The 22,861-nt window shown below is 36.5% G+C and overlaps 1 protein-coding gene across 1 annotated transcript; it reads left to right on the top strand.

Annotated features, from left to right (window-relative positions):
* Positions 1 to 19,843: 19,843 nt before the first annotated feature.
* On the top strand, positions 19,844 to 21,899 carry LOC110746724 (cytochrome P450 71AU50-like). The gene is made up of 2 exons (XM_088249687.1): positions 19,844 to 20,823; positions 21,111 to 21,899. The coding sequence occupies exons 1-2, from the start codon at positions 19,951 to 19,953 to the stop codon at positions 21,729 to 21,731; spliced, it is 1,494 nt and encodes a 497-aa protein (XP_088105813.1). The 5' UTR covers positions 19,844 to 19,950; the 3' UTR covers positions 21,732 to 21,899.
* Positions 21,900 to 22,861: the final 962 nt, after the last annotated feature.

Below are 22,861 nucleotides of genomic sequence, written 5' to 3'. Positions count from 1 at the left end.
GAAATCTCCCTCCTCTGTAGTTTAGAGTATCGCTTGTATTAGGAAGAAAAAAAAAATGAACCCCTTTACCAAATAGAACATTTTTAGGTAAGCTCATGCTTTTGTAGGCGCAAGTTCTATTCATGGGCTCACATTATTCGTATTTGATTTTACCATGGCACTGTACTCAACTTAAATCACTTAAACCCATTATACAATGTATTTTCTTCAATTTTTGTGTGTCAAAACAATAGATAATTGACTAAATGAACATCTTCTAAAGTTTTATTGAAAATTTCCATATTTTTCTAACAATTTCCGTCATTTTTATTCAATTTTTACCGATATCAACATTTTGTCGATATTTCCTCAAAGGAAGGAAGAACCTGACCCCAAAAAAAAAGGAAGGAAAATACCACCATTAAATTGATAACGTGGGCAGAATTAGGACCTTAATGGAAAGTCATATCACATGTTTTCTTTTGATTGACTGGGTTCTTGGAGGTTCACAGAATTGATGAGAAAGGAATTGGTCTCTAACCACAATTGATAAGGTGTACTAAGTCATGTGAGACTTTGGATCCTGTTTCTAGCTGGCACAAGAGTAGCTTTCATTTGAAACTTTGCCGATGGTCATAGATTAGCAGCCTAGCAAGTAGTAACAAGTGGACAGAACCTTCAAAATCTTGCTTTCCCAGCAAGATAATCAAAGAAACGTCACATTTCTATCCCACTATAAATTTTCAACGACCATTCTAATTAATCACATACATTCATATATCTTATCCTATTTCCCTCTCTGATTTTTGTTACTACCATTTTGCAGCCCCATCCATCCATTTCTACTTTGCTGTTAGAATGGCCATTTTCTCAGGTTTTCTCAATTGCTTCTTTCCTTGCTCATCGTCACAGCAGGTCTCTGATGATGTAGTAGGAGGCAGCTCCAACAAAGAGCCTTCTTCAAAGGACTCCAAAAAAGACAAATCAAAATCATCATCGTCTTCATCGTCGTCAGGAGCTCCCATAGTGGTTTCTTACTTCCCCCACAATTCATCTCTCTCTCTCTTGTAAATTGCAATTAATTGTATCACTTCAAGCAAGAAATTTTAGTTAATTAATTTAACGAAACCGATTGAAAGAAGGCTACTCACTTTGTGTCAAGAAGCCACTAAGTGTTGGCGAGTAGAATATATCCTATTCTATTTGGGTTTTATTTATTTTTCCTTTTGTATAGATATTATGTAATTAGGATTCCACTTATTTCCAAATTAAACCCTACTAGGGTTTGTAACCTGTATTATAAATACCTCCTTTCGGAGAATGAAATATATATGAAAATATTCTACCCATATTGTTTGACTTGGTATCAGAGCCGACTTTCTGGTGACCTGTGTGTGTTGTGCCCACTCGTGTTCTACTGTGTGCCCTAATTTCTTTTAGGGTTCTTGTGTCTGTGCCTTTGCCGTGTTCCGCTGTGTGCTCTGTTGTGTTTGTGCCTCTACTGTGTTCGTGCATCTGCCTCTACTGTGTTTGTGCTTCTGTTGTCTTCGTGCATCTGCCATATTTGTGTGTGCTGTGATCTGTTGTATACCCTGCGTGATTTGTTGAGTTTCTGCTACAATTATGAGTGATAATTCCATTGTTGGTGCTGCTGCTGCTTCTGCAAATTTGCGTGTTTCTGACTCTATTCCAGGTACTAGCTCTAATACTTGGATAATTGACACTGGTGCTTCTGATCATATGACTTATAATGCCAAATTTTTTTTATGAGTTGTCTAGTAACACCCGTGACCCATATATAACTAGTGCTAATGGTTTGCCCTCTCCAATTACTGGCGAGGGCACCATTTCTCTCACCCCAACTCTGTCCTTGTCTCGTGCGTTATTAGTTCCCAATATCCATTGTAACTTGTTATCTGTTGGTCGCTTACTTGATACACTTAATGCTTCTGCTACTTTCTATCCTACCCATTGCTCTTTTCAGGATCTCAAGACTCACGAGGTGATTGGGCATGGTAAACGGATAGGGGGGGTTGTATTATTTGACATTACCTTCTGCACCAGTTCATGATCGTGTCGTTAATACTGTTCAACGTTGCAGTGTCAAAGACAAACAGCAAATTTGGTTATGGCATCGTCGCTTGGGACACCCGTCATTTGGCTACCTTAAGCGTCTGTTTCCATCTTTATTCCGCTCCTGTGATGAGTCTAGCTTCAAATGTGAGACTTGTGTAATGGCCAAGAGTCACCGTACTGTTTTTCCCTTAAGTAATAATAAAGCTGCCTTGCCTTTTGAGTTAGTCCATTCTGATGTATGGGGTCCTGCTCGTGTGACTTCAAATGGTTTCCGTTGGTTTGTTACGTTTATTGATGACTGCACTCGCTTAACATGGGTGTATTTGATGAAGAATAAACATGATGTTGCCTCTATTCTCCCTGATTTTTGTGCCATGGTGTCTACTCAGTTTCATACTCATGTTAAAGTTTTTCGGACCGATAATGGCGGTGAATATGTGAATCATACATTGAGTCAGTTCTTTCGTGATCACGGTATCATTCACCAAACTACCACTCCATTCACTCCTCAACAGAATGGCGTGTCTGAAAGGAAGAATCGTCAGTTACTTGAAGTTGCTCGCTCTCTTATGTTGGATATGTCTGTTCCTCATTATCTTTGGGGACATGGTGTCTTGGCCGCGGCCTACTTGATTAACCGTACTCCTAGTCGGGTTCTTGATTTCAAGACTCCACTTGATGTGTTGTGTGCTTTTACTCCTCCGGTTTCGGTCTCTAAGTTACCTCCGAAGGTGTTTGGGTGTGTTGCGTATGTTCATGTCTACTCCCATCAACGGAGTAAACTTGATCCTTGTGCTCTCCGCTGCGTCTTCATTGGTTATTCTACTACTCAGAAGGGTTATAAGTGTTATCACCCGCCTACTCAGAAGGTACATGTCACTTTGGATGTTACTTTTCATGAAGAAGTACCCTACTATGTCTCTCCCTCCTCTTCAATTCAGGGGGAGAGGGGGAATGAATTGAAGAGTTTCGGAGTGGAAAATATGGAAGTTTTTGGACCTGAAGAAGGAATTTCTGGCGAACAGGAAGCGACCGGTCGCCAACGACTCTGTGATGAAAACGACCGGTCGCACATAGGAAGCGACCGGTCGCACGCGTCGACGAGGGACAACAGTACCGATATGAGTGACGCGACCGGTCGAGAGGAAAGCCACGACCGGTCGCCAGACGAAATTGTTGGTGTTTTCGAGCCTCTCTCAGAAGGACATAACAGTGATATTGGCGACTCTCGTACAGATGAAGAGCCTCTCTCAGAAGGACATAACAGTGATATTGGCGACTCTCGTACAGATGAAATTGATAATAGACCCCCCTCTGCCCTGCCATTGCCTTAATCAAGTTGTGATAATGAGGTACTTTCTAGTGATGTGCCTACCTATTCTTTGCCCCCACGTACTACCCGTGGGGAACCTAAAGTGCAATATTCTCCTGATATACATGCCAAGTCTAAATATCCCATTAACCATTATATGTCAACTCATCGTTTATCTAAGTCATATGCATCATATTTGTGTCAATTATCTAGTGTATGTGTGCCAACTAAGTTGCAGGATACTCTTTCTGATCAAAACTGGGTAGATGCAATGCATGTTGAGATGGAAGCCTTGAACAAGAATGCTACTTGGGAGTTAGTTCCTTTACCAAAAGGAAAAAAGGCAGTTGGGTGCAGATGGGTGTTTACTTTGAAGCACAAGGCTAATGGTTCCATTGACCGTTACAAGGCAAGATTGGTAGCAAAAGGGTATACTCAGACATATGGAGTGAATTACACAGAGACTTTTGCTCCAGTAGCTAAGCTCAACACTGTACGCGTACTCTTATCCTTAGCTGCTAACCGTGACTGGCCGCTGCTACAATTTGATGTCAAAAAAGCATTCCTCCATGGTGACCTCAAGGAAGAAATATATATGGATCCTCCGCCGGGTATCCCTGTGACTTCTAAGGAGGGTGTGGTGTGCAAGCTACGGAAATCCTTGTATGGATTAAAGCAGTCTCCAAGAGCGTGGTTTGGAAGATTTGCTGCATCCATGAAGAAGTTTGGGTATGTGCAAAGTAACTCTGATCATACTTTGTTTCTGAAGCGTCATAAAGGTAAATTGACGGCTTTAATTATTTATGTTGATGATATGATTGTGACTGGAGATGATCATGTGGAGATACAGTGTCTTCAGAAGTATCTGGCTTCTGAGTTCGAGATGAAATCATTGGGTGATTTAAAGTATTTTCTTGGGATTGAAGTTGCTAGATCTAAACATGGTATTTTTCTATCCCAAAGAAAGTATGTTTTGGATTTACTTGCAGAAACTGGAATGTTAGATTGTAAACCAATTGATACCCCTAGTGAGCAGAATCATAAGTTGGGGATATATCCCGATCAAGTTCCGACTGATAAAGAACGTTATCAACGACTTGTGGGGAAATTGATTTATTTAGCTCATACCCGTCCGGACATTGCGTATGCTGTAAATATAGTGAGTCAGTTTATGCACTCTCCTAGTGTGGATCATATGGGGGCTGTGACTCGTATTTTAAGGTATCTGAAAGTAACTCCTGGCAAGGAGTTAATTTTCTCCAAGTATGGCCATACGAATGTAGAAGGGTATACAGATGCTGATTGAGCAGTTTCAGCCACAGATAGGCGTTCAACATCTGGGTATTTTATGTTTGTGGGTGGCAATCTTGTTACGTGGAGGAGCAAGAAACAAAAGGTGGTGTCTAGATCTAGTGCTGAGGCCGAGTATCGGGGAATGGCCTATGGTGTATCTGAGTTACTATGGTTGAGGAGATTGTTGAAAGACCTTGGTTTTGGGCCTAATAAACCCATGGATTTATATTGTGACAATACGGCTGCGATTGCAATTGCTCATAATCCTGTACAACATGACCGTACAAAACATGTGGAGGTTGATCGAAATTTCATTAAAGAAAAGTTGGATGCGGAGATTGTGTCCTTCCCCTTCATCCGTTCAGAGTATCAGTTAGCTGATGTTCTTACGAAAGCTATTTCTACAAGTATCTTTCTCAACTCGCTTGACAAGTTGAGCATGCGTGACGTTTTTGCTCCAACTTGAGGGGGAGTGTTGACGAGTAGAATATATCCTATTCTATTTGGGTTTTATTTATTTTTCCTTTTGTATAGATATTATGTAATTAGGATTCCACTTATTTCCTAATTAAACCCTACTAGGGTTTGTAACCTGTATTATAAATACCTCCTTTCGGAGAATGAAATATATCTGAAAATATTCTACCCATATTGTTTGACTCTAAGAAGCCTGTGGCTCACTGAAGCTAAGAAAGGAATGATGATTAATTCACAAAATATATAACACGTGCATGGAAGGAAATAGAAGTGGGATGATGATTTGCAGCTGGAATATTCATTGAATCTGTCTACTGTTCTTGAGTGGTTCTGTTCATTGTTTTGTATTGTTTATTAGATTTTGGGTTTGATTTGATGTAATATATTTCAAATTATTAGCGTGATTTTTCAGTTCCTCTTTGGAGAAGTATAATATTAAGAACATGTGTAAAGTTGAATAGTTCATCTCACTCATGCATGTTGTTAATTAAGTGGATTATTAATTTCTTCGTTGGTCCACAAGCTCATCTCTCATTAATTACCTTTGAACTGTGTATTTCTTCGTCCTTATAAAAATAAATCCGTCGTGAGCTGCTTATTTATATGGGTGATTATTCCTTGAAATTTTTGATACGGAGAGGATATCTAATTTTATTTATTTATTAAGGTATGCCAAATGCAATGGTAAAATTCGAACTATGGTTTTGGGCATGGGAAAATTATTCTTACCAACAATGTGTTGTGGCCAAACCAAAACGAAAAAAAAGAAAAGAAAAGAAAAAGAAGAAACTATGATAGGAACCACACCATTTGAAAATATACAAAAGAACATCATGGTCGAATAGACACATGCATATGCTTTAGTAACTACTAGTCCCTCTTCTTGCTCTGCACGCTGTTGGTGCCTAAATATATTGACATTTTATAATCTCTTGACCATTGACCTCAATTTTCTTATCTTCATCACTTTCTCCGTTGTCGAGAGGCCACCTACTAATCGAGCAAAGGTGAACCACGTGGCATTTAAAAATCATAGTTGATGACATTTGATTCTTAAAATATCAGCGTCGTCAACTTGGAAGTGCATTTTTCCTTGCTCTCCAAGCTTCTCATCTCCCACAACAACACACATATTGGAATATTACAAATAAGATTCTACACTTTATTTCATTGCGTGGCCTCCATATATATATATATATATATATATAATTTTCTTTTGACCGAGTCACAGAAGTTCGATATGGCTTCCTGGAAGTTCACAGAAACAATAATTGAGAAGTAAACATTTTTTTTTCCTTTTCAGCATTAGAGAAGGTTACATGAATAATAAGACTATCCACTAGATTTTATAAAGGACCACAAATATTTGGCTTTCTATGACGTTGCCTTTAATGTCATTTTAGCATCGTTTATTATACCCACCGATGCCTAAAATGCTTTTTAGTTTTTAGTTTTTTTTTTTTTTTTTTTTAAGTGGAACATTAGGTACTGATGCCTAAACTACGGTCAACACCATAATTGATTTTCACATGCCCTTTTAAAATTTTCATACTCCTTCACAAACAATTTTCATAAACTCTTTAGGAGTTTGCTGTGATTTGTTTTCTATTTAGGATTTTTATTTCTTTTTAGCTTTTGGCTTTCGATATGGATTTGCCATTTCTGCCGTTGACGCTGTGGATTTCTATTGTATGTTTGAGTACATGTGCTTCTGGTTGTTGAATTGAGTTGTTTGAGTTGTGCGTGATTCTCTCTAGATCAATTCAACATGTTGCTGTGTTTGATCATTGGAGAAGATTTACTAATATTTGGCACATAATTACTTTGTACTTTGATTTGCTCGTCAATAATATACTATCGTTTTAAAAAAAATAAATAATCGTATATAGTCTTAATATTGTTGAAAATAATCCCAAGTTAAAGTTTTAGGTTTTAAAAAAAAAAAAAAAAAAAAAATAGTATAAGCATGCGCGTCGACATAAATTTAGTGAAATTCGGTGGAGTTAACTTTGAGGGGTACTGACTCATCTCTGACTTTGAGCCATGTTTAATAGTTGGCAGAAGGGTAGTTTTTAATTCTATCTCGTCATAGTTGTTAATTTTATGACTTTGAATCACATTTTCCAACATAATTTGTCGTCATAGATTGTTTTGTCTGGTTAAAGCAGCCTAGTGTCTACAGAACCTTCAAATCCTTCTTGCCCTGCAAGTTAATTAAGAAACGTCACATTTCTATCCATCCCATCCCACTATAAATATTCAACGACCATGCTAGCATTCCCCTTAATCTTATAGCAAACTCTTATCTTTGTTGGCCAGCCATCCATTTCTACTTTGTTGTAAGAAAGTAGCCTCAGCTAAAGAAACCAGCACAAGCCTAGCTCTCGTCTCTCTTTGCTTTTCATTCACCCTTTTAATAAAAAAGAATGGCCATTTGCTCAGGTTTTCTCAATTGCTTCTTTCCTTGCTCATCGTCACAGCAGGTCTCTGATGATGCGGGAGGCAGCTGCAGCAAAGAGCCTTCTTCAAAGGACTCCAAAAAAGGCAAATCAAAATCATCCTCATCATCATCATCGGGAGCTCCCATAGTGGTTTCTTACTTTCCCCAAAATTCATATCTCTCTCGGTTGTAATTAATTGCGTCACTAATTAATGAACCCGAGATCGATCAAAGAAGGCTACGTACTCTCGCTTTCTCTGAAACGTACTACTCTCTGAGTTGCAAGATACTCATGAGTTGCAATTTGAAGCTGGAATTGGGCGGAGTTGGATGATTTTAACATCTTCATTTTGTATTGTTTAGATTCTGGTTTGATGTTTGTGTTAGAATATATCTCAAATTCTTAGCGTGATTTTTCACTTTTCTCTTTGTTCAAGAATGATAATAAGAAAATGTGAAGTTGAATAATGATCCTTACGGATTGTTTAATTAGAATTTTATAAAATTTTAATTTAACACATCAATAATCTGTTAGCAAGTTTCTTTTCTCAAGTTAATTTTGAGGAAAAGAACACGAACATGGATGGATGGATGCAGTAGCTGATCCAAGATTTTAATCCCTATGGGTCAACGTGTAAAAGTTATTAAATTTTTTTCAACAAAGAACTTATATTAGAAATAATATGAGTCTAATATGAGAACTATTAGAAAATCGTATAAACAATAGAATTAATTCTAGTATGAGATTTTTTTGGGTTGGAATTCCAATATGAGATTACATCGTGCATATTGACTCTATCTTTGCTTCTCTCAAAGAAAAAAAAATAATTCCAAAACATTCTACTTTTATAAATTCTAGAAAGAAAAATTAAATTTTTTTATAGGGTTATTTTCAAAATTAATTAAAGTGAAAAAGATTTTACAGAAGAAAAAAGAAAAAGAAAAAGAAAAAGAAAAAGTTTTCCTTAATTATAATCTACATGAACAAAATATTAAAACAATAAAAAAGAATTCACTAGACAGAAAAATTGATCATAATATTTCGGGGAAAAAAAAAAATCCTTTCTCTCCTATAATCGCCTAATCAGAAGGAATAATAATCGTTCAAGTTTGAGAGGGAGTGGGAGTGTGAACTAATTTGGAAATTAAGGGGTTGGGTGGATGTGGAGTCGGATAAAGAGGAGGAATTATAGAATAGTACGGATGTACCACGTCAGCGTATGATACTCCCATTCAAATTTCGACATGTGTCCATTTTTAAAAAGAAATTAATTACTTTATTATACCTGGACTTACTTAACTTTTATCTTTTAAAATAAAAAAGAAAGAAAGAAAGAATTTTCCAACCCTTCGTCCCCAACCCAAACACCCATCACCCCCAACCTGTGCCACCCCTATCCTTGCTCTTCCTCTTCAAAATCGAATGCTCAGTAGACAATTGACCTTAGAATCCGATTTTGAACCCAAGTCTTTTATTAGCCAAATCAAATTGAAGAAGATTGTCCTCCAATTGATGCGCTCTGATCACAATGGCAGCACCTTGGGTTACTTGGGCACAGCCCAGCATCCACAAAATCCCAAATACAACACATATTTGCGCACTTGCACCATTGAATTTGCTACCAACACACCCTCTAGTACACTCTCACTCTGCAACACAAAATCAATGGAAGGCACAACCGATGTGGATTGAGTTGAAGTATACTCTGAAAGGTGCTACAGACACCACCCTAGGAATTTGAGCATGGAGTAGCTTCAGAAATGCAAGGGGTCGACAGGAAGAGCAAGGGAGAGGGGTGGCGCAGGTTTGAGTTGGAGATGGAGGGTTGGAAAATTCTTTAATTTTATTTTAAAAGATTTTTCTAATTTTATTTTAAAAGATAAAAGTTAAGTAAGTCTAGGTGTAATAAAGTAATTAATTTCTTTTTAAAAATGAACACATGTTGAAATTTGAATGGGAGTATCATACGCTGAGGTGGTACATCTGTACTATTCTATAATTTGGGGGTGCGGTTCCTTTTTTTAATTGTTTTTTTTAAATAAAGTCAGGCTCAAAACGACGGACTTTTGAGGTTGGTCATTAAAAGCAAATTGAATAAGCATGGTGAGGCGCTTTGAAAAAAAATTAGAACCTTGCGTTGCGTGCAGCAGTTGCTTTGGGGACTTTCATTGAGTAGAATCACTTATAGGAAGAAGCACCTATTACTTGATTCTCCATATAATTGCTTTAAAAGTGATTTTAAACAATTATGAGGATGCGCTTTTTCATAAAATTACTTAAAACAACTTAAATAAATTATTGGTCTATCTAAAATCACTCTCAAACGAGCCCTAAGTTTAATTGTCAAATGAAGCCTATTTAAACTTTAATCACATCTCTAATCTAATGGTCTCACATCAGTTCAGCATCATGCCGGCATCTTATGCATGATGTTAATAGTTAAATAAGTGCCTTTCTTCTACCTTGGTCTGCATGCAAGCTCATCTCTCATTAATTACCTTTGAACCCAGAATATCATCATGTCACCTGAGAGAGCCTTGTTGGAATTCACACCTTTATAAAGGTCATCAACTTCAGTCTCCCTTCCTATATAATCTGTCGCTCTCAAGTGTCAAGTACTTGTCAAAGTCGACAGAACCTGAATTCATACATCTTGCCGTGCAGGTCAATCAACAAAGTCACGCACATTTATCACACTATTCAATTATCTTAAACATTTTGTCATTGGCCGTCCATTTCTACTTCGCTAAGCAACTAAAGAAATCGCCTCTCTAGCCGACAAGGGTTGGTTGAGTTGGAAAAGATTGTACTCTTCGCTATCAAGGTTTAAGTTCGAGTTCAGCTACCGAAAATTTCTCTTGGTGGATAATTTATAAAAACAAAAAAAGGGGCTAAGACTCCAAGTCCTCAAAGAGGCTTTGGTATGCCCTGATCCTGAGATGGGATAGCCTCCCTTATCCCTAAACTTTTTTTTTTAAATTTAAAAAAGGTGTCTTTTTATTATTATTATTGGCATATGTTTAGAAGAGTTTTTAGTATTGTCAATTAATTAGTGTTTAAATTCGCCCCTATACTTTATTAACCGATCCCTCTGCTTTTCTTGGTCTGCAAGCTAATATTGAATATTGATGCCTAAATATATATTTACATTTTATGATCTCATCACACAAACGGAGTCTAGTCTAATAAAAAATAATTTTGATTTGCAGACTTGGCGGTGTGTGATAAAACTCCCTCTCAAAATTATTTTCTATTAAACAGATATTTTAGACATGAAAGCAGACGCATTTGATTGTTAAAATATCCGTTTAATAGAAAATGATTTTAATTTGCACACTTGACAGTGTGTGTGATAAAATTCCCTCTCATTTCTTACTTTGACAGGAAAAAAGAGAAAAAGAAAAGGCCCACAAACCTGAAACGTCGGCTGAGAGAGCCGCCTTGGAAATTCATAGAGTTTTCTTTAAATATTAGCAGGTCCTGATCTAGACCTTTTTTTTTTACTGCTTCTCGAATTAATTATTTTTAGAATTAAGAAACACAAAAATATGTCTATTGATTTAGTCAAGGTTAACAAATAAAATAAGCTAAACACAATGTCTTGCTTTATTGTTAACTTTGAGATTTTTCAACATGCCTTTGTTAATTATGATATCTGGTCAAAGAGGCCAAGTCTATTATATGAAAGTGCACAGAACCATCGATATATCAGATGATGTCTTCAAATGTTGCTTGGCCTCCAAGTTAATGGACAGAGTGTCATTTCTTTCTCATTATAAATATATTGGACAACATAGCAACTCACATACCCATTAGTAACTGGGAGTGACAATTCGAACTTAGAACCTATTATAAAAGGAGAAGTATAAATAAACTAGAAAAGAAACTAGTCAATTTTGAACCAGTACTTTCAATTGTTTTAAACACAAACCAACCAACTTGAACAAGAAAAAATCAACTAAATAACTAATTGGAAATAAAGACTTCGTTGATAGAATTAGAACAGCATCCAACCATTTATACCAGAAGGTCAGTCACGCTGCTACATCTACTTAAATAATAAATCTTATGCAGAACCGTGAGACATGTTCTTCAGGACCTAGTTGTAAGGAACCCAAAGTACATCTTTCATCATATACCCGAGGATCACAAAGTTCTGTTTTCTTTTTTTCTAAATTTGGGAGATTTCGTATTTTTGCTTTACTTTTCTACTTTAGTGTATACATATTTTACATGTTGACTATGTCGAAGGATAAATTTCTCGCATGCTCTCTCTCTCTCTCTCTTAATCAACTTGGTATATCATAGGAATCAATTTCCAAGGGAGATGTCAAATACAAAATGTTAAATTTGAATTTGATGGTTATGTGGCAATTTGACATTTAGTAAAAGGAACTACACTTAAAATGCCAAATATCATATTATTTCATTATATTTTAAAAAGAAATGGGGTTCATATGATGCTTAAAGTTTTAAAATAGAGTAAATGATAGAGGGGTCCAAGATTAAAAAATAATTAAAGTAATATTTGACATCAAGCTTTTGGATATGTTATTTTTGACATATCTCTTCCAGCTAGCCTTTAAATCCACGTATGATTTGACTATTCAGTTGGAGTAACTTTAACCTTTATTTTTTGTTATTTCATGTCCACGTGGTAATTTGACATCTCATTTGGAGATGCTCTAATTAAGGCTTATAGCCTATTTGTTGTTGATTATTCTCATTCTAGCGAATCAAAGGACTAATGGTATATGTAATCCGTAATTGGGAGAGTATGAATTTAATTAAGGAGGAGTTTGACTGAGAAGGAGTTTGATTATTAAGGATAGATAGTTTTTTCTTTCCTTATAAAAGCTATTCTAAATAAGGAGGAAAGATTCAAACTCTGATTTTGGGTGTGGGGAAAAGTATTCTTAGTCAAACCCAAAAAAAAAAAAAAAAAGGGAGGAAGGCTGGTATGTAGGAACCACACCATTTGAAAATATAACAAAAGGACATGGTCGAATAGACACCTAGGCTATATACTTTATTAAATGGTTCCTGCAAGCTAATGTTGGTGCCTAATATATATAAACTTTTATGATCTCATCTCATGTTACCACATGTAGCTACCTAGGCATCTCTTGACCTGAATTTTCTCATCTTCATCACTTTCTCCGTTGTCTGGAGAAATATAAATCAGGTCTTGATCGGGCTATATATAGTGTTAATTATTTCTTACTCGAAGAAAGGAAAAAAATATTGAAAAAGGGAGTACAAGTAGGAAAATTAAGTATAAAGAAATGTGAAAGACCCACTAGTGTGTGGAGCAATTGCCCCCCCTAGGAAAGGTTTGAGGTTCAAGTCCTAGCATCTGTATAGTGTGTGTGAGTTTAGAATACTATCACCCCTCTCGATAGGAAAGGTCCTAAAAAAAGTATAAAATAAAAGAAATAATATAAAAGTCAAGTAGAAAGAAATAATATAGGGTAAGGGTAGAATAGGAAAGAGAAAGAATAAAAAAGAACAAAATTGATTAAAAAATATTAAAAAAACAAAAGGGAGTGTAAGTGAACAAAAGGGGAGTGGGAAAATCAACTCCCTATTTTAATAGTATTTTTGTTGGGTTAAAATATATGGTCAAACTCCGAATTTTAGAAATAGTTTAAGGGTGTAAGGGTAACTCCTAATGGATTGTTTCTCCAACAATTAGAATACCCCTTCCAACACAAGAGTCTAATTTCATGATGATATTGTGTGGGGCCCTACTTGTGTTTCCATTCTCAATGGTTAATAAACACATAAGTAATCCGTAATCGGAATTCAACTCCTTATTTTGATTCCGATTCTGGATAAATAAGCATGTCATAAAGGTGAACGTTATTTTAGGTCTTATGGGGTTCAAGAATAATCCGTAATCGGAATTCAACTCCTTAAGAATAATAAAATAGAAATTTAGTGAAATATCTATTCCTAGACATAAAACTATAAATATACCCTATACCATTCAATATATATAAACACACCCAAAAAAAACCAAAAACTGACAGCTGTTACCTTTTTTAATTTAATTAGATAAATGAAATACCTTTATTACCCATTTAGTATTAAATTAGTTTTTTTGAAAAATTTTGGGCGCGCTCTCTCTCGTCTCTCTCCATTCGCTCTCGTCTCTCTCCAGCGATCTTGGTGCTCCGGCCACAGCCAGTCGTGAGACCGGTCAGAAAAGGACCGGCCAGAGCCGACGATCAAGTCTGGGCTAAAGCACAGCCACATCAGCCACTCACGACTCCATTACGAGCTCGGAAAGGTCTGTGGATTTTGAGTTTTCCAACGTCGTTTTCGGCGACTCCGGCGACTGTTTCTGTCGATCAAGGTATGAAACTTCATTTACTTTTCATGCTCTAGCTGTTTATGTATGTGGTTAGGATAGATTTTGGAGTTTTGGAAATTAATCAATGCACCCTAGATTTTGGTGTTTATGTATGTGCAATTGTAGATCCAATTCTTCTTGATTTTATATGTTTATTTTTGTTATTGCCGATTTAGAGGTAAGCTGTTGGATTTTCTAATTTCGTTCTAATTTGTATTTAGATATTCATTTGAGTTTTAAATTGTGATTTTAGTTTCTTTTTGTTTATAATTTGGATTGATTTCATATTCGGTTTGGTTGTGGATTTGCTCTTGTGTTTTGGTTTGAGATGTGGTTACAAATTTGTGATATTTGATTCGGTTATCATATTAATTGAGGTATGTTTTTTCAATTGAATTTGACTATATTCGTGTTTTTTCTGTTTATGCACTATTGGTTTTTGAGTTGACTATAATTTGCTGTTAGGTAGCAGTGTTATTACCTTATATTGGAACTTTACAGACATGAATTAGAAATAGGATTTCATAGGAAACAAGCAGTGTTATTACCATATACTGGAACTTTATAGTGGCAGACATGCATTAGAAACCAGATTTTATAAGAAACTAGCAGTGTTATTACCCTATACTGGAACTTTACAGGGAGCAGACATTTATTAGCAATAGGATTTCGGAGGAATCTAGCAGTGTTATTACCCTATACTAGAACTTTATAATGGTAGACATGCATTAGAAATAGGAATTCATAGGAAACAAGCAGAGGAATCTATCAGTGTTATTACCCTACACTAGAACTTTACAATGGTAGACATGCATTAGAAATAGGATTTCATAGGGAACAAGTAGTGTTATTACCATGTACCGGAACTTTATAGTGGTAGACAAGCATTCAAAATAAGATTTTATAGGAAACAAGTAGTGTTATTACCATATACTGGAACTTTACAGTGGTAGACATGCATTCGAAATAGGATTTTAGAGGAAACAAGCAGTGTTATTACCCTATACTGGAATTTTGCAATCATTAATCAATATGACAGTAAACTAGCAGTGTTAAGAATGGGTATATGATTAAATGTCTCTTTCTTTTTTGAGTTGTTGAAAATTGACTATTTTATAGTCCTATGCAATAAGTTCAATAATGAAAATCCAATATAGTTTCAAGATTTTGTCCTTGATTCGAATCTAAAATACTGTTATTACCCTAGACTGGAACTCTATATCAATTTATCAACATTACAGTAAGTTCGGTGTTGTAAATGTCTTACTTTTGAAGCGTTTTCGTGTTGATATCGTTCTCTGAACTTTTCTCTTGGTTTTGTAGGCGGAGGTCACTATGTGGTATTTGTTCTTGGTGCTTGGGGTTGGTGCTTGGTGGTGGTTATGGAGTTTCTGCCTGATTGAAGATGAAGACGCTTTGATGAAGGTGAACGAAGCAACGTTTTGCAGAGAAGTTGATAAATGGGCGTGTTGGAAGTTGAGTTACCGTGTTCTTTTGTTTTGGACAAAAGTTATAGTTTTTTAGATGGTCAAAATGTTTGGGCTTGTTTATAAATTTGGGCTGGGTTGGTTTTGGGTGTCTTTTGAGTTTTTTTTCTGTTGGGCATATCAGTGGCAGTCTTGTAATATATAGGAACTTCAATACCAATTTGTTATATAATAAATGTTTTTTGGGTGTGTTTCTAAAGTGCATTCGATGTGGGTTTTTTTTATAAATTCAGCTCCCATTTTGGGTATGTTAGTGAAGCTCTCATAATAAAATGTCATAAACTATAACTCCAATTAACTAGAACCCTATTCTTAAGTATTGTCAGGGTTTAGTAGGTCAATTACTTGTTTGATAAACTGCTTCTCAACCTTATTAAAGAAAATAATCAAAAGCCATGCTAATTGTGTGGTGAAAACTAATACTGCATGCGGGCATGTCTTCCTTCCTGTCTCTCTTCAGTTGGGTTTAAATTGATTGATTTCGTCCAAATGATGAAAAGAAAATTAGAGGACTGACATGACCAAAGACTTTAGACTGGGGCAACCAACATGATAGTGATTAATCAGGTGCATGCATTGTCTTCCCTTGGTTCGCAAGCTTTCTCGCTATGTCACTTTCTCTCCCGTTGGCTTTACAATTTTAATCATTTTTTTTCTTTTCACCAAAAGAATAGGAAAGAGCACTAACCATGCCGATGTCTCTTTGAAAAAAATCAATATATGCTTTAGCTGATGGCTGCAGCTTCCTAACACAATTAACCCAACCGTTTAACAAAGAAACTAACAGTCGTCAACTAGACAAAAATTTGTAGTAACGATTGGGTGGCTAAACATGTTAGCTGGGTAATCTTTGATTTATGGAAACAAAACGTGGCATGATGCAAGTTACAATCTTTTTGGTCGTATACAAAGGAGTCAAAGCACACACAATACCAAGAAAATGGACACAACCATCTGATGACTTGCTTGATTACTTGTCCTCCAAGTTCGATGTAGTCAACAAAATCCCACTACAAAAATGAAGTACCGTCTTAACTTGATTCTCATCAAACACACAGTTATCTCATCTTTAATCTTTGGCCCTCTACAAAACTCTCTCAGCTATACTTTTCTCTGCTAAAAAACTACCTGAGGAACTGTTTTTTCGAATACAAGAGAGAGGCAAAATTTGAATAGACTGATTAATGGCTTTCTTCTCAGCTTTTTGGAATTGCTTCATGCCCTCGTTGTCATCACAACGGGTTTTCGATGATGCTGGAGGCTCTTCTGGAGTGAAAGCGTCAAAGGAATCCAAAGGCAAATCAAAGTCTTCATCAGAAGCTCCATTAGTAGTCTCTTACTTCCCCAGTAACTCTTATCTCTCTCGCTTGTGATCATATATATTTGTTGTTTTATATCTCTCTCGCTTGTGATCAAAATTATGATCAGAAGAAGCTCCATGAGTGAAGAACGTTGGCAATTATAGCGACCAAGAATCGAAAGGATGATTGAAAAATATCTGGACTGGAAACAGGTGGAACCACACTTCAGGCCGCCCACTTCGGCATGAAATGGCTGTGCCTCCAAATTCCAGTATTTCATGTAAAAAAACATCAAGATTTGTGTAATTGTGAGGAAAATATTGAAAAATTTATATTGTTGGCACCCGTTGATCAATATGTTTTGCTCTCCCATTGATAAATCTGTATTGCTCTCCTTTTCAAGAAATGAAAGCTAGCTCTGTGACTGACTGAAAATAATGATCATATCGCTTCATTGTAGATGCTCCATACTAATACATATATACCCGAGGATCGCAAGTTTTGTTTTTTTATAAATTTGGGGATTTCGTATTTTTGTTTTACTTTCAATTCTCAGCTAGGGTTTTGAGCACCTATAAAAGCCAGTTTCCAAGCTTGAAGACATTCTTTTGGTGTTGAATAAACTTGAATTGAAGAGGAGTTCGATTGATGATATATAGCTTTTTTTAAATTTTTTTTTAATTGGCGAGATTCAAACTCTGATTTTGGGCGTGGGACGAGACACTATTCTTACCAACAACAGAAAGAAAAAAAGAAAAAAAAAAGAGGCTGGTAGGACCACTCCATTTGAAAATATACAAAGGGCCAAAGTCGAATAGACACGTTTAGGGCCCGTTCGATAATGTTTTTAGAGCCAATTTTCTGTTTTCGTTTCCTGATTTTCAGCAAATACACGTTTGGTGGATCGTTTTCATTTTCCCTCACAAAATATTTTCTGAAAACAAGTCTAACTTTAAGAGAGACAAGTTTGGCAATCTTAGTTACTTCACTAAGCAAATGATCCACCTGATCTTGCAAAGATCTGGGATTTCCTCTAGATATGGAAGACAATTTTTTGGTCTGATCTCTTTTGTACATATGACGGACGGGTCGAATATGACCAGTTAACCCACACCATTATTTTTTCTAAATATTCATTTTTATTTTTTATGTCTTTGGTTTTTGTGGTTTAGTTTTAAAAGTAAGTCAAATAGACAAATTGAACTTAAATTTCAATTGAATCTCACGATTCCATGCCAATCTGTCAATGTCACTGACATATCTAATTTGAATATACTTATAATTTTCTTATATTTTTATTACCGTAAATATTTGCGTGATGCTTGACAATATGTATTCTTTTGTCTATTTTATATGTATTTATTTGTGTTAATGTTGGAAAATGAATGAACTTGTTTGGCTTATAAAAATTTTCACTAGAATATTTGAAGAAGGATATATTATAACATAGAAGCTGAATATAAAAATAAAATTAGCCCACCCCAATATAAATTCATGGTTCTGCCCTTGGGATGGTACTGTGGTGGCGTGAAGATAGACCATCTTGTGTGTGTGTTCCAGAAGAATGATAAAGAGCTGGAGAGAAAAGCGATGAGGGGAGAAAGACGATGGTTGGGTGTCGTTGGGAAGAAAGAAGGCATAGATTGAACATACTTTAATCCCTATTTGTTTTTTCTTGTTTTTTTTTTTTGGATTAGAATAATTAGAGTTTGTGTAAAATTGGGGCCATGAGTGTGGATTAATCTAAGGGCCTTCATTAAATAGGTCCTCACAGGACCTCATTTTTAGGTCCTTAGATAAGCGCGACTGTAACTGGCACAAAGTGTTGAAAGAAAGGGGGAATTCTTTTAATTTTCACATATGAATAACTCCTTTAAATTGTTAAAAGAAAAACAATGGCAAATTGAAAATTACATTTTAAAGATAAAGTAATTACATTGACGAGTTCTCCATCATTTGACTTGGATATTATGTTTTCATGGTAGATTTTTTTGATTCTTTTTCTTTTAGGTGACATTGTCTTATAGGAACAATCTTTTTCATAAGGAGAATCCTGAAAAAACAATAAATAAATAAACCACTTAAACACTCATTTGTTTATGTTGATTGAAATAGCAATTCAAAGCAAACCCTAGATTCAAACATGGTTTACACTCACCCATAACAAAACCACAATACAATAATACTTGTTATTGAAAAGACAACAAACATATGGTTTTTACAGACCCAAAAAAGACAAACATGGTTTTTACTGATTAGCTATTGGTCTAGTGGTATTTTTCATTCCAATGTTGAAAGTAGTTTCAAATTCGATTCCCCACTCTCTAATTAACAAAAAGGAAAAAGCAAAACAATCATAGAATTTCAATTGAACTAAAAACATATTTCAAATTTTTTTGTAGTCTTAGGATAAAATTTTCTTTTTAATTTCTTACACTTGCATCTCATGATCATGTAACATTCAGGTGCAAATGCTCTTCGTTATGTAATTGATGGCCTAAAAATGCTACCTCCTCTTGCGCACATGATTCATGAACGAAAGCATTTATCTACTCTTGCGCACATGATTCATGTTTTTACGTACCCTTTTTTTTTTCTTTAGTCTATTAAAAGCAGAAAATCAACTAGTTCCACGAAAAGGTCTTAAAATTGAGTTTCCTCTCTTCCGTTGGTAAAAGAAATATTTAATTTTGAAAGAAAAAAAAACATAATTTATCAAACACATGAAAGTTTTTCCTGAACTATGCAGTCAAGAAGTGTAATAGGTACACCATGTAACAAACACGATGACATGATCCGTGGTTTGGCCACGAAAGAACAATGGCCTTTGTTACTATGGACTACGGATTGACCTGTGGCCTTTGTCTCTTCTAAAGAGAAAATTATGAGATGCGAAAAAGACACAGATAAAGGCAGAACAAAAACGCTATGTATACTGTATTGCTCCATAATAGAATAGAATTATTGGATAAGGACCAACTTAAGTTTGTGGTAGGGTAGCTATTGCATTCTGGCATGTACGATTCAATCTTGATGCTTCATTTGAAATGGTGCCTTGGGATATTTTATGTATGGTCGTAGATGAAGAAGCGTGTGATGTTTGGATCTTCCACGCATCCTCATTCATTAAACACAACGAGACTAAGTATACAGAGAAGAGCATAGAGAGACTTCTCTCTTCTTAGACACACTCAACTAGTCAACCATTTGAGCTCATCCTCAAAGAGCAATGGTTTGGATTTGGGCAACAATTGGGTTGCTTGCCCTTGTTTATATCCTGCAAGCATGGTGGAAGAACAAGAAGAAGATGTTACCTCCTGGTCCAAGAGGGTTTCCCATTTTTGGTAGCCTTCACTTGCTAGGGAAGTTCCCCAACAAGGATCTTCATCGGCTGGCCCAAAAATACGGCGACATCATGTACATGCGATTAGGCCTTATGCACACCATTGTTGTCTCATCTCCACAAGCTGCCGAGCTGTTCCTCAAAACACACGACCTTGTTTTTGCAAGTAGGCCACCACATGAAGGAGCAAAGCTCATCTCTTTTGGGCAAAGGAGCTTGGTTTTCTCTGAATATGGTGCATATTGGCGCGACACGAGGAAGATGTGCACCCTTGAGTTGCTCAGCAACCACAAAATCAACTCCTTCAAGTCCATGAGGAGAGACGCGATTGCTCTCTGTGTTGAGTCTATTCGAGCCACTGCCGATAATGGACGTGTCGCTGTTGATCTGAGTGACAATGTCTCATCTCTCAGCGTGGTCATGAGCTGCCGGATGGTGCTTGGGAAGATGTATAGGGATGAGGAGTTTGATGCGAGGGGTTTCAGATCTGTGATCGAAGAGGTTGTCCAATTGATAGGCGCCGCTAACTTGGGTGATTACATTCCTTTTATAGCTCCCTTCGACCTCCAAGGTTTCACGAAGCGGATGAAGTCTGTTAACAAGGCGTTTGATACCTTCTTTGAGAAGGTCATTGACGAGCATATTCAATCTAACGAGGGAGAAAGGACTAAAGACTTTGTTGATGTCATGGTGGCCTTCATGGGATCTGAACAATCTGAATACCGAATCGAACGCCCTCATATCAAAGCCATAATATTTGTTAGTATACACAAAAACTTAGACATATAGGCATGGTGGCACTAAACACCAAATCGTTGCATCATTTTAATTCTTATTCTAGCATTACTCGAAGTAAAACGAAATCATTTCTTTGAGACAATTTAACATGTCAAAGTTTAAGATTGTAAATCTGAACCATTTATTATGTGTAATTTTGTTTCAATTGATCTGTTATACATGTCCCTTTTGTTATTTATCATGCGTATATAGTTTCGACTATGTCTTCTACACCACATTACGTGAAAAAATGGCAAATTTCCTTGCAGGATATGTTGGTGGGCTCCATTGACACATCATCAGTTACGGTCGAGTGGGCACTGTCCGAGCTTATGAGGCATCCAAAGGCAATGAAGAAAGTCCAAAAGGAGCTAGAAGATGTTGTTGGATTGGGGAGAATGGTGGAGGAATCTGACTTGGGGAAATTGGACTATTTGAGCATGGTAGTGAAGGAAACCATGAGGCTACACCCAGTTGCGCCATTGTTGGTTCCTCATGCTGCCACTGAAGACTGCACCGTCAATGGCTACCACATAACCAAAAAATCGCGCGTTATCATAAATGCGTGGGCAATCGGGAGAGACCCGAGTGCTTGGACCGATGCAGAGGAGTTCATACCAGAAAGATTTGAGGGTAGCGATGTTGATGTTAGAGGAAATCACTTTCAGCTTATCCCATTTGGCTCTGGCCGAAGACGTTGCCCAGGAATTCAGTTAGGCCTTATGGTGGTCCAGTTAATGTTGGCACAACTTGTCCATTGTTTTGATTGGGAACTTCCGAATAACATGTTGCCAGAAGAATTGGACATGACTGAGGTGTTTGGCATAACGGTTGCAAGGGCAAAACGTCTAATTGCTATTCCTTCCTATCGCCTTCACAAATTATCATAATCTGTCTGCAGTGCCTCATTTTGTACTGTTGGAGAACTAAACCAAATATGCTTGATCATTGCATTCAAGAAGTTTTAATTTGTTATTATATTGAGACTTTTCTTATTCTCTTTTTTAATAAGCTCATGTATTAATTAGTGAGTTAGTTTTATGTATTAGTAGGATGATGCAGAGTCTTTAATTATGATAAGTCCTTAAATTGGTATGTTACCAATGTCATTTGGGAACTGAATTTGAATGAAAGAGCCTATTCTCCCAAGAATGTAGTGTTTGTTTATTTCTCTTCCTCCTACATGTACTCGTAATATTTTGCTGTGTCGTTTATGTTTTTCTACTGTATACCACTCTTGTAACGCGTTACATTTTTGTTTTCTTCACCTGAGAAAAAATTTATCAAAAAAATGGAATAAATTGAATAAAATCGCGTTACTTAAGTTTTAGGGTCTCTTTCTCCTTTGGTTTACAACGTGGATAGATTCTTGAAACCAGATACAAATCAGCAGACTTTTTTTAATTTCTATATAGGCTTACGGTTAACTGAGAGGCCCAAGAGCAAACAACAACCCAACTGATGTCCAGGAGGACAGCTGGGGCCAGAAAAGATAAGCCCAGATTTTGTAAACATCAGGCACCCCATGTAAAATTCTTTTGGGAAATTGGCAGCTTTGCCCCTGGCGCAACTAATTTATTCAATAATATTCCCATTTTGAAATCAAATCACAAATACCCCCTATAAAAACTCCCTATTGACAGTCTATTGCCCATCCTTCACTTAGTTTTTGTTTTCTTCTCATTCGTTGCTCTTGCTCTTCCTCTTCTCTCTAGTCTCTTCCTCTTCCTCTTCAAACCTCACAGAAAATCCACCTACACGAATCTCACCTAACTCCATATCCTCTTAGTTATATCTTCCATCTCCTATCTTTTCTTGTCTTCTCTCTCTCGTTCTCGCCCACGATGACGGCAACTGTCACCTCCTCAGAAACCCTAACCCACATCAGCGATGGCGACCTCACCCTCTCTCTTTTGGCCGCCCTTCTCCACCTCCATCTCTCACTCTCTGTCACCTCTTTCGACTGCCGTTCTTCCCCTCCGATTCAACAAATTTCTCAATTTTTCTCAGCTTTCCTGAA

This window comes from Prunus avium, chromosome 2 (genome assembly GCF_965620075.1).
Source record: "Prunus avium chromosome 2, drPruAviu1.hap1.1, whole genome shotgun sequence".
In the NCBI taxonomy this organism is placed as follows: domain Eukaryota; kingdom Viridiplantae; phylum Streptophyta; class Magnoliopsida; order Rosales; family Rosaceae; genus Prunus; species Prunus avium.
Note: the sequence above shows the minus strand (reverse complement) of the source record. Positions and strands in the feature narration are given on the sequence as shown.